Source organism: Trichosurus vulpecula, chromosome 8 (genome assembly GCF_011100635.1).
Source record: "Trichosurus vulpecula isolate mTriVul1 chromosome 8, mTriVul1.pri, whole genome shotgun sequence".
In the NCBI taxonomy this organism is placed as follows: Eukaryota; Metazoa; Chordata; class Mammalia; order Diprotodontia; family Phalangeridae; genus Trichosurus; species Trichosurus vulpecula.
In genome coordinates, this window is record NC_050580.1 from 183,487,006 (window position 1) to 183,500,035 (window position 13,030).

The 13,030-nt window shown below is 37.9% G+C and overlaps 1 protein-coding gene across 1 annotated transcript; it reads right to left on the bottom strand.

Annotated features, from left to right (window-relative positions):
* Positions 1 to 239: 239 nt before the first annotated feature.
* On the bottom strand, positions 240 to 12,384 carry LOC118829771 (olfactory receptor 4K13-like). Its single transcript, XM_036736658.1, has 3 exons — positions 12,268 to 12,384; positions 10,028 to 10,081; positions 240 to 1,181 (listed from the first exon to the last, which is right to left on the bottom strand). Exons 1-3 carry the CDS (start codon positions 12,382 to 12,384, stop codon positions 240 to 242), a joined length of 1,113 nt encoding a protein of 370 aa, XP_036592553.1.
* Positions 12,385 to 13,030: the final 646 nt, after the last annotated feature.

Sequence of the window (13,030 nt, forward strand, 5' to 3'; positions counted from 1 at the left end):
CTGAAGTCTTCTCCAATTTATAATTCCAATACTGAATTAAATTTTGGTTATGAGGCTCTCAAAATTAAGGGAGAATCAGAAACATACAAAGCGAAAAAAAAATTATTTCTAGAATGTTATTTATAAATTGTTTTGAAAATAAGATTGATTTTTATTTAGAAAATATGCATACACATAATTACATAACTGGTCATTTTAAGAAATATTCTCTCATGTACAATAACAAATTTCATCTCCCTTTAGAACTTTGGTTTGGAGCAGATATGCCGGCTTCTCAGTCGAATCATGGCGACTTTCATCTCCTGATTCCTCAAGCTATAGATAATTGGATTTAAGAGAGGAGTGATGACTGAGGAAAACACTGAAAGAAATTTATCTAATGAATAACTACTAACTGGCCAAGCATAGATAAGGATTAGTGACCCAAAGAAAAGAATTACCACTGTGATATGAGCAGACAGTGTAGACAGAGCTTTAGACAATCCACTATGGGAGCGATGCCAGACAGTAACTAATACAACAATATAAGAAACAAGCAAAATAATGAAGCAGATCAGGGAAAGCAGCCCACTGAATGCGACAACAAGCAGCTCCTGGACAGAAGTGTCAGTGCAGGCAAGTTTCAACACCAGGGGAAGGTCACAAAAAACATCATCTATCACATTAGGACCACAGAAGGGCAAACTCACCATAAAGGCCATTTGGCTCATAGTGTGCACAAAACCAACCGTCCATGAAAACAATACACTTCCTACCAGAATTCGATGGTTCATGATAGTCATATACTGGAGGGGCTTACATATTGCAACATATCTGTCAAAAGCCATCACTATGAGAAGAGCCATCTCACTCCCTCCAAAAAGATGAGCTAGAAATATTTGTGCCATGCAGCCCCCAAAAGAGATGGTTTTTCTCTCCCTCAAGAAGTCTATGATCATCTTAGGGACAGTAACAGTGGCAAAAAATATGTCAAGAAAGGAGAGGTTGGCAAGAAGGAAGTACATGGGGGTCGAACGAAAGTGGGAGTCAAAAGTCACCATAAGTATAATGAGACAGTTACCAGCCAAGATTGATAGATAGGCAAGGAAGAAGATCACAAAAAAGAAAATCTCAAGCTCCCAAGAACTGGTGAGTCCTAGCAAAATAAATTCATTTATCACAGAGTTGTTCTTCATCTCAATCTAAATGATTCACTTCAAGTATCCAGTAGTACTCTGCAGCAAAGACAATCTGAAAGAATTCATGATTTCAGGTGAATATTCTTTAGTATATAGAAATAGGCAAGGAATATGACACATCAAAAATAGATGATATTGATTGCTAAAAACTCTTTGGCACACCTTTGTGCAAGTCATTTACTCTCTCTAAACCTGTTTCCTCAGCAATGAGATGGTAATGACAACATCACCTTTCTTAAGGTTGTTGCGAGAGTTAAGACGATTGCAAAGCCTTTACCCCACTGCCTGATGTCTTGTAGGCGTTAATAAGTGCTTCTTAATTTTCTATTCACTTGTCTTTCCATTCCCAATTCTCTGCATTGTGCCAGACAAATAGTAGGTTTTCAAAAAAAACTATGTTGAATTGAATATTAATAATATGCCTGGCTAATGCATCTGTTGGTATGATTGATGGAAACTTGCTTTAGGTATTATAATTTCTATAAACACAACACTTGGTTATAATGGCTATGAGATTTGTTGGCCCAGGCTTTAAATTTTACTTAAATTAACTTCCTGGTGACAGTTGTCTTATATGTTACTCAAAAGCATAGGGATTGCTGTCCCTATCTCATCACTTACAAATTTCTGTTGGTTCTAACTTCCTAATATTTCTTTTATCCATTTCTACTCACACAACTACTTAACTTAATTCAAACCCTCGTTACAGTTCAGTTTGATAAATATTTGTTGAAATGAATTGGATTATTTTAAAAGTCTTCCAACTTATGCCATTGATATTAATCATTCCCAGCTGTAGTCTATTCTTTTCACAGCTAGGAAAAAAAAATTTCCTAAGCAAGAAAAATGTAACTAAGTCACCCCAGCTAAACTGCACTCTAGTAGCTTTCTTTTGCAAAGGGAATAAAAAGTTTCATGTGCAGAATGTTAGGCTATTGCAAGTTTACTTCCCAGTGACCTTTTCAATGCTAGCTCCCTTCTCTCCTATGGCCTCAGTTATCACTGCAGAGCATATACATACCAAATCAATTATCCACCCACTGTCTTTATTCTGAACTCCAATTGCATATTTCTGTCTGAAAAATGGTATCTGTTTTTTAAATTTTATTTTTAATTTATGGAATAAAACAAGTGTTTCCATAACATAGTACAATAAAAAGATTAGTTCACATGAAATTGCAAATCTATAATGCAAAACTTGCTATTCCTTTCAAATATACAACAAAATTATCTTGTAACTTTCTTTTTTTTCCCTACATACTTCCATTAGACACAAATACATATATATGTAAAGTTATTCCACATATTTCTATTGAGAAATTATTTCTCTGGATGCAGAGAACATCTTTCTTCACATGTCCTATCACTACCAGAATGATCTAGCAAGCGTTTGAAATGTAACTTGCCCAAAGACATGCCAGCTATCAATTTCTATCACTTTTCTTCTTGTTCAAGGTGATGAGTTTCACATCAAACCAAATTCATTAAATATGGCAAATAGTAGGCACTATGTTATGTTCTGTTGTGCAGTTGTGAAGATGGAAAAACAACAAAGCCCATTCCTACAAGGAATCTAAATGCTAAAGTAGAGGAAAGGGGCAAGGTACATGACCATTGCACATAGAAAAATGATTATCTGTTTCCTAGTCTCCTCCTGTACTTTTGCTCACATTATTTTCTATGCTATAAATACCACTCACTAAACATTCTTAAGTTTATTGCTTGTAAATAGGCAGCTAGATGGCACAGTGGATAGAGAGCTGGGCATGGAGTCAAGAAGACCAGCATTCAAATCCAGCCTTAAGTGGCAGCTAGGTGGCACAGTGAGTAGAGCACTGGCCCTGGAGTCAGGAGGACCTGAGTTCAAATCCTGCCTGAGACACTTGACATACTTACTAGCTGTGTGACCTTGGGCAAGTCACTTAACCCCAAGGGCCCTTCTTTCTTCCCTCAAAAAAATAATTTATAAAACAAATCCAGCTTTAGACACTTACTAGCTATGTAACCATGGGCAAGTCACTTCTTATCTCTTTGCCTCAAGATTCTCAACTATGCCATGAGTACAACACTACCTGCCTTGTTGGTTATTGTGAGGAACAAATAAGATCATATTTCTGAAGTTCCCAGGCAGATTAAGTGCTCATTCCTCTATTACGTTCCCCCATATCATGTCTTCAGATGCCCAGAATGAAATACTCTGTGCCAGTTTACTCTCCTACACTTTGTTTCCCCCTAGTCTCAGTTCAATGGTTTGAAAACTACAGGTGGTTCTACTTTCTGATTGTCATTTGAATCTTAAGTTCTCCTCTTCATTCAGCTCCTAACTTAATTCAGACCCTAATCACCTTTCCTCTTGAATAATGTTTGTTAATTTAATTGAAATAACTAAAAATGGACTATTTAAATTGACTTATAAGTTATTTATTGTAGTCATTACCATCTCCAATTCAGTCTTCACACACTTGCCAAATAATCTTCCTAAATAGGACTGGTCAGGTCATTCCATGTGCAGACTTCCATGTCTTCAGGTTGCAAGTGGAGTAAGGTACAAACTTAAAAGAATGGCATTAAAATCATGTGTACTATGTTGTAGTAGAAAAGGACAACTGTTACCCTACTGATCTCATTTTGCCCTGTGAATATTTATACAGGCTACCTCTAATTTCCAGATCATATTCATTCATCATTGCTGCCTTTTCAAATCAGCTCCCATGCCACTTCTTCCACAAAGCTAATTGTGATTGACCCAACTAAAACTGATCTCCTCCCCATCATATTTTATTCTTCTATGCTTTATCCTTATCTTGTTGTGAAATCTATACTTGCAGCATATTTGTTTCTGCACATTAGAAGCAGCCTACTGTAGCAGTAAGACTACAAAAAGTAGCATCAATTAAAGAAAAAAGAACTTGAGCCTGTATCTCTTTTACTAATTTAGTGACTATGATCAAGTTACTCAGCAGTTTTTTTGCAAGTGTAGAATGAGAATATTAACAACTATAGTGACTTCTTCACAGTATATTAAGGAACAAATAATTATTACATATGAAACCCTTGGCAAACTTTAAAACACGATATAGATAGACATTATTATTGTTATTATTATTATTATTATTGTTATTACTTACAGTAGCCTTGCTCTCTATGGTTGTTAACTCTTCTACACCACATATTCATTTTTTTCACTTTTAGTTTATATGATTTTCTTCCTTTGTACCCCCAAAGCCAAAGATAACATCAAGAACATAAAATAAGCCTAAAAAGGGCTTGCAGAATTGAACACATATTTTCTGATTTGATCAATAAAGTGATTGATAGCCACATCAAATCTCCTGAATCTATCATAGAATAGAATCTAGGAATAGTCACTCATGTGCTAGCTAAAAATTATTTTAAATTCATAAAACCATAGTCATAGACCACTGAGGCCATCTAGTACCACCAACTTGTTTTAAAGTTGAGGAAATTGGGACTGGAGAAATTGTCATATTCATCCTTTCAGTGGAAAGAATCCATCTTTTCAATTCAGGTGCCAAATCTATTTAAAAATTTGTTGGGTGGTTATTACACAGCAATCCCAGTATATTAGCATTGGTCATTCAATGTACCAATTCTAGACAAAGACCTCAGGGAGCAGCCTTTAAAACACTTATGAACACATTGAAATTTTGACTCTTGGTTATTTTCCTGTGGCCTCAGGAAGAAAGGCTTATATACCCTCTCAGAAAGGAAAAAAAAAACACTGGAAAAATCTTTCTGTAATGATGCACATAAAATCAGAAGAATTATTATTATCATGGGAGTTACTAGAGAACCACATTTTGCTTGTTTCTTTTTTTAACTAATTAATTAGCATTTTTTTTTTAGTTTACAACACTTAATTCCACAGTTCTCTTCCTCACCACACTCCACCCAAGATGGCATGTAACCTGATATGTTATATCTATACCTTCACATGAAAATTATTTGCCCAATAATAAAGATGTAAAAAAAAAATTATAACCAATGAAATGAACCATGAGAAAGATGAAACAAAACCAAAAATAAAATAAAATAAAAAAGAGGGATCAAATAGATTTCTTCAATCTGAATTCAAATTCCATAATTCTTTTTCTGGATGTGGGTAGTTTTTTCCATCATAAGTCTTTTGGAGCTGTCTTAGAACCTGGAATTTTGGAGAAGAGCCTAGGCTATCAAAGTTAGTCATAATAGAAGCAATGTGTCTGTGATTGTGTACAATGTTCTCCTGGTTCTACTCCCTTCGCTCATCATCTGATCATATAAATTTCTCTAGATTCATAGGAAGTCCATCTGCTCCTAAATGCTTACATCACAGTAGTATTCCTCTACATTTATATACAATGATTTGTTTAGCCATTCCCCAATTGGTTGGTATGCCCTTGATTTCCAGTTCTTTGCCACCACCAAAAGAGTTGCTATAAATACTTTTGTACATACCACTCATTTTCCTCCTGGTATGATGTCTTTGGGATACAGCCCAAGAAAAGACATTGCCGGGTCAAAGGGTATGCACATTATTTGTTTATTTAATATATTTAGTTTTCAGCATTGATTTTCACAAGAGTTTGAATTATGAACTTTCTCCCCATTTCTACCCTCCCCCCACTCCAAAATGGCATATATTCTGGTTGACCCAGTCTCCAGTCAGCCCTCCCTTCTGTCACCCCACTCCCCTCCCATCCCATTTTCCCTTCCTTTCTTGCAGGGCAATATAAATTTCTACGCCCCATTGCCTGTGTATCTTATTTTTTAGTTGCACACAAAAACTTGTTTTTTGTTTGTTTTTGAACGTCTGTTTTTAAAACTTTGAGTTCCAAATTCTCTCCCCTCTTCCCTTCCCACCCTAAGAAGTCAAGCAATTCAACATAGGCCACATACGTATCATTAGGTAAAACCCTTCCACAACACTCATGTTGTGAAAGACTAATTATATTTTGCTCCTTCTTAACCTATCCAGCTTTACTGAATTTTCTCCCTTCACCCTGTCCCTTTTCGACAGTGTTTGTTTTTGATTACCTCCTCCCCCTGTCTGCCCTCCCTTCTATCATCCCCCCTTTTTATTTTCTTCCTCCTTCTTTCCTGTGGGGTAAGATACCCAATTGAGTGTGTATGGTATTCCCTCCTCAGGACAAATATGATGAGAGCAAGATTTACTCATTCCCCATCACCTGCCTCCTCTTCGCTTCCTACAGAACTGCTTTTTCTTGCCACTTTTATGTGAGATAATTTACCCCATTCTATCTCTCCCTTTCTCCCGCTCTCAAAATAGTCCTCTCTCATTCCTTAATTTGATTTTTTTTAGATATCATCCCTTCATATTCAGCTCACTCTGTGCCTTCTGTCTACATATATATATATATATATATATATATATATATATATACACACACACATACATACACACACATTTATATATATATATACATACATACACACATATATATATATGCATATTCCCTTCAAGCTACCCTAATACTGAGGTCTCGTGAATCATACACATCATCTTTCTTTGTAGGAATAGTTCAACTTTAGTAAGTCCCTTGGGATTTCTTTTTCTTGATTACCTTTTCATGCTTCTCTTGATTCTTGTGTTTGAAAGTCAAATTTTCTATTCAGCTATGGTCTTTTCACTGAGAAAGCTTGAAAGTCCTCTATTTTATTGAAAATCCATATTTTGCCCTGGAGAATGAAACTCTGTTTTGTTGGGTAGGTGATTCTTCGTTTTAATCCTAGCTCCATCCACCTCCATAATACTGTATTCTAAGCCCTTCAATCTCTTAATGTAGAGGCTGCTAGATCTTGCATTGTTCTGATTGTGTTTCCACAATACTCATATTGTTTCTTTCTGGCTGCTTTCAGTATTTTCTCCTTGATCTGGGCTGGAATTCAGCAACAATATTCCTAGGAGATTTCTTTTTGGGATCTATTTGAGAAGGCGATCTGTGGATTCTTTCAATTTCTATTTTGCCCTGTGGCTCTAGAATATCAGGGCAGTTCTCCTTGATAATTTCTTTAAAGATGATATCTAGGCTCTTTTTTGATCATGGCTTTCAAGCAGTCCAATAATTTTTAACTTATCTCTCCTGGATCTACTTTCCAGGTCAGTGCTTTTTCCTGTGAGATATTTCTCATTGTCTTCCACTTTTTCATTCTTTTGTTTCTGTTTTATAATATCTTGATTTCTCATAAAGTCACTAGCTTCCATTTGCTCCAATCTAATTCTTAAGCTAGTATTTTCTTCAGTGGTCTTTTGGACCTCCTTTTCTATTTGACTAATTCTACCTTTCAAGGCATTCTTCTCCTCATCGACTTTTTGCAGCTCTTTTGCTATTTGATTTAGTCTATTTTTAAGGTGTTGTTTCCTTCAGTATTTTTTCAGTATTTTGGGGGGTCTGCTTTAGCAAGTCATTGACTTGTTTTTCATGATTTTCTTGCATCATTCTCATTTCTCTTCCCAATTTTTCCTCTCCTTCTCTAACTTGATTTTCCAAATCCTTTTTGAGTTCTTCTATGGCCTGGGGCCGGTTCATGTTTTTCTTGGAGGCTTTTGTTGTAGGCTCTTTGACTTTGTTGACTTCTTCTGGCTGTATGTGTTGGTCTCCTTTGTCACCAAGGAAAAATTCCAAAGTCTGAGACTGAATCTGAGTGCATTTTTGCTGCCTGGCCATGTTCCCAGCCAGCTTACATGACTTGAGTTTTTTTGTCGGGCTATGACTGCTTGTAGAGGAAAGAGTACATTTTTCCAAGCTAGAGGAGATGCACTGTTCTTTGCAAAGCTATTTCTATACAGCCAGCTCTGCCACACTAGTACTCCTCCTTCCCCAAGAACAAGCAACCAGGACCTGATGCAAATCTTAAGCAGGCTCTGCACTCCTGCTCTAATCTGACACTTAGTTCCTCCCTCCAGGTGGGCCTGGGGCCAGAAGCAACTGCAGCTGTAGTTCTGTAGCTGCACCACCTCCACTGTCCCTGGGGCAGTGGCCAAATCCAAACTCCTCCTTTCACTCTGTCCCCGCAGCTTTTCCCACTAACCTTCTCTGTTGTCTTTGGTGTTTGTGGGTTGAGAGGTCTGGTAACTGCCACAGCTCACTGATTCAGGGCACTAGGGTCTGTTCTGCCCAGCTCCTGTTCTGGTTGGTCCTGCTACCACCCACGCTGCACTCCTTTCCGCTCCCAGTTCCCTTCACAATAAACCTCACCCAGCAACCATCCACGCTGCCCTGGTCTGGAGCCCTGCTTCCCTCTGCTACTTTGTGGGTTCTGCAGTTCTAGAATTTGTTCAGAGCCATTTTTATAGGTTTTTGGAGGGACCTGGCAGGGAGCTCATGCAAGTCCCTGTTTTTAGCCACCATGTTGGCTCTGCCCCCACCAAAATATGGATTTTCAATAAAATAGAGGACTTTCAAGCTTTCTCAATGAAAAGACCAGAGCTGAATAGAAAATTTGACTTTCAAACTAAAGACTGAAAAGAAGCATGAAGTGGTAAACAAGAAAGATAAATCATAAGGGACTTACTAAAGTTGAACTGTTTTGTTTACATTCCTACATGGAAAGGTGATGTGTGTAATTCATGAGACCTTTCTCAGTATCAGAGTAGTTGAAGGGAATATACATATATATATATATATATATATAGACAGAGGGTACAGGGTGAGTTTGAATATGAAGGGATGATATCTAAAATAATAAAACAAAATTAAGGGATGAGAGCAGAATATATTGAGAGAGGAAGAAAAAGAGAGATAGAATGGATAAATTATCTTACATAAAAGTGGCAAGAAAAAGCATTTCTGTTGGAAGGTAAGAGGTGGCAGGGGAGAGGGAATGAGTGAATCTTGCTCTCATCGGATTTGATTTGAGGAGGGAATAACATACACACTCAATCTTGTGTATCACCACACAGGAGAGTAGGGGGAAGTTGATAAAAAGGGGTTATGATAGAGGGGAGGGCATATAGGGACAAGGTAATCAAAAGCAAACACTTTTGAAAAAGGACAGTGTCAAGGGAGAAAACTGAATAAAAGGAGACAGGATGGGATGGAGGGAAATATAGTCAGTCTTTCACAACATGAGCATTGTGGAAGTGTTTTACATAATGATATATGTGTGGCCTATGTTGAATTGCTTGCCTTCTCAGGGAGAGTGGGTAGGAAGGGAAGATATATGAGTAAGGCAAGAGTCATGACCTGGAGGATGACCATGAACATGTCTGTATGGTTCAGAATCGCAAAGTATGAAAAACTCTCTAGGTAGAATGCAGAGGAAGCATAACATTTATTTAGGCACCAAAGAATCAGATCCCAGAACCAGTAATTCCTATTCAATACAGCAGAAATTGTATTCCAAAACAAGTAAGCCCATGTCAATGTAGCAACAAGGATATTAAAACACAGTATAACAGCAAAGAGCTATGTCATCCTTTAACCTTCCTCCCTGCTAGGGCATTCCCATAAATAATCACTCACAAATCCTAGCTGCTTACTTGCCTCTGTCCTCTTCCCACTCAGTCCTCTGGTCTGCAACTGTCTGGTCTACACTCTCCCATTGGCACTCTCTTCTGAAGCTCTGTGGACTTGAAGTTCTTACTACTTCTTGTTGGGCTGAATTCTGAAGTCTAGCTTCTCTTCTGATTTTTGAATTCTGAGTTCTCAATAGCTACCTTCTGGGTGTATTTGTTCTTTTTACGGCTCAAGGGCTTCATGTCCAATAGGCAAAAGAGTGTGGGAAAGATCTTTAACCGCTGATTGGCATCACAAAGGTATTGGCCTGCCTCTCTTAACTGGCCCCACCTGAGGCCTATTGAATGGGTGGGAAAGATCTTCACTCACATTTTCACTACTTTCAGCCCCAAGATCTTTCACATCCACATAGGCCAATTGTGTCTAAATAGGCATTAACATTTCTTAAGTACAACAAAATTCCCTCAAAATAAAAACATCCCATTTGCAAAACACCTAATGTAACATATCATCACCAGAGTGGCCACATGGCTCACCGTCAGCCTCTATATATTTGTATCCATTGCATAGGTCAATGGGAAACTGGTGCTGAAACGCCATTACAGTATGACAATACCATGAGGATAGTACAAAAATTTTACAGAGCAATATCATCATTCCCTTCTTGATCAAATGGGACTCAAAATCTTGGGGTGAGCGGTGAAGGTCTTGTCTTCCATAGCTTCTTCCTGCTGAAATTGGATGTAGAGCTGTCCCTGCCCCAAGAATTCAAGAGTCCCATTTGAGAGATCAGTTCTTTAGCAAGCTAGTACCTGGAAATCCATTGATGGCAGGTCCAGGGATGACACAGCACAGTCATGAACAGTAGGTGACATCCAGCTTAAGTAATCAGTCCTTTTCAGGCATAGGGTACTTAATTGTGGAGGAGACAGAACTAGCAAAAAAGGTTAAACAAAACAAAGTCCAAAAAGAGTAGGCAAATATGGGCTATTATCCTTCAAATAAGGTCACCTCCATTTTTAATGAGAATCCAACTATGCAATGTCAATTAAACCTCACAGCCAAACTCAGGTGGGAAATGTTTCTTTTCAAAAGGAACACAATGAGGAAACTAATTCAGGAGGATCCCATCCTAGATAGAGACTAGGATTGTCCTCACTGTTTCCGCCCTGCTCCCTGCCCCGCCAGATACATACTTCCACTTGTTAATAGTACAAGATTGCATTCCCTCTGAGTGGCTTGTGGCATTTATTGGCATTAGCTATGCTTCTGAAGTCCATGAGCCCACCATCATAGCCCTATTCACAGTAAAATATATGAGTTAATGGAACAATTTGGTGATTATCTTCTCCTGAATAAACAACTGTTACAGTATTATCCTTCCCATGGACTATGATTTCTGCAGCCTTTGGAACATCATCTGGCTTCCATTTAACCCATATCTTAGCTCCCAATTTTATTCTATCAATAGAATCAAACCGTTCTGTTCCTCTACTAGTTATTTGGGAAGAAGAGTCAGTTTTCACAATGGGTATTTTTTTTTATGAGGAATGATGATCACTTGAACTATTGTATCATTTCTACAAAACTGCACAGATTCTTCACCCAAATTCTGTTATGTCACAATTTCTCTTTGATAATTAGGACCTATCACTCCAGCAAATACATGTTTTCCTTGAGCTGCTAATCCTGGTTTATGTAATATCCATCCAAAGTGATTCTTAGGGATTTTCATACATATCCCAGTAGAGATTTTTCTAATCTCTTTTCTATTCAACCTAAAGTCCTCTATACAATGTAAATCATATCCTCCTGAACAAGGTGTTTCTGGACATGGTGGTGGGACATCTTCCTTCACAGTCCAAAATTCAATATTTTGGGTCTCACGTGATTGCTGTTTTCTAATTTTGCAGATTTGGGGTCATCATTCTGGCCAGAGGTGTACTCCCCCCTAAGGGGGGGGTTGTAATTCTAGCTGGAATTGTACTTCCTTCTAAGAACCCATTATTCAAGTTACATAGGGCAGTAAACAAATTAACCTTCCAATGTTGGTATGAATTATTAGAGCTTAACTTTCTCAACTGTTCTTTCAACAATCCATTCATTCTTTCAATTAACTTGGATGCTTGTGGGTAATATGGAATATGATATACCCACTCTATATTATTCAATACACAATATCTCTTCATTTCATCACCCTTGAAATGTGACCCATTGTCACTTTGAATCTGTGTTGAAGTTCCATATTATAGACTTACAATATCTAGGGTGTTACAGGTGTTTTTCTGAGTGGCATTCTTATAGGGACAAGCCATTAGCACACCTGAGTAGGTGTCAACACATGTGCATGTATATTTACATCCTTTATCTTGGGGTAGTGGTCCAATATAATCTATTGGCCAAATTTGGGCTGGAACTTTTGCCCTTACTATTTCTCCAGTTACTGCTCTGGGAACAGTTCCTTATTTTTCCAGTTGGCATATACAACACTCCTTGCTTCTTTGCTTTAACAATGGATGAGAGATACTAATACCTTGATCCTGTGCCCACCGATGTGTGGCCTGGACCCCTCAATGGCCAGCCAACTGGTGGACCCACTTTGCTAATACTGGATTGTCAGTCGGGGTCAGAGTAGGGACAATATATTCAGTAGCAATCTTCTCTAGCTGATTGACATGTGCATTGTACTCATGTTCTGGTATGGTGAGAGTCACATAAGTATCCATGTGAAAAACTGACAAATTTGTAACCAGAGGCATATCACATATATCTTCCTATAATTCTTTACCCCAAACTTGTTTGCCATGAATCTCCCAATTCTGATTTTACCACATAGGTATCCATGTAGCTAACCCATTAGCTACCACGCATGAATCAGTAAATATGTGACACTGTCCTCCTTTCTCTGTTTTTTTTTAATTTTAATTTATTTATTTATTTTTAGTTTACCACACACGGTTCTACATGGTTTTGAGTTCCAGATTTTCTCCCCTCCCTCCCGCCTCCCTCCCCAAGACGGCATGGAATCTCATATAACTATCATGTATAACTTCGCATTGAATTAATTTATGCACTAGTCAAATTGTGGAGAATAATTATGACCAATGGAATGAATCATGAGAAAGAAGAAACAGAACCAAAAAAAAAAACAACCCAAAAACAAAAACAAAAGAGAAGCAAAAAAGGCGAGCATGTGGTGCGCCTCGATCTGTATTCAAACTTCACAGTTCTTTTTCTGGATGAAGATAGAATTCTCCATCGTGAGTCCCCTGGAGTTGTCCTTGCCCCTTAGGTTGCTGAGAAGAGCGCAGTATGTCAGGGTTGGTCCTCACGGAATCCATATATCTGTGGCTGTGCACAACGTTCTCCTGA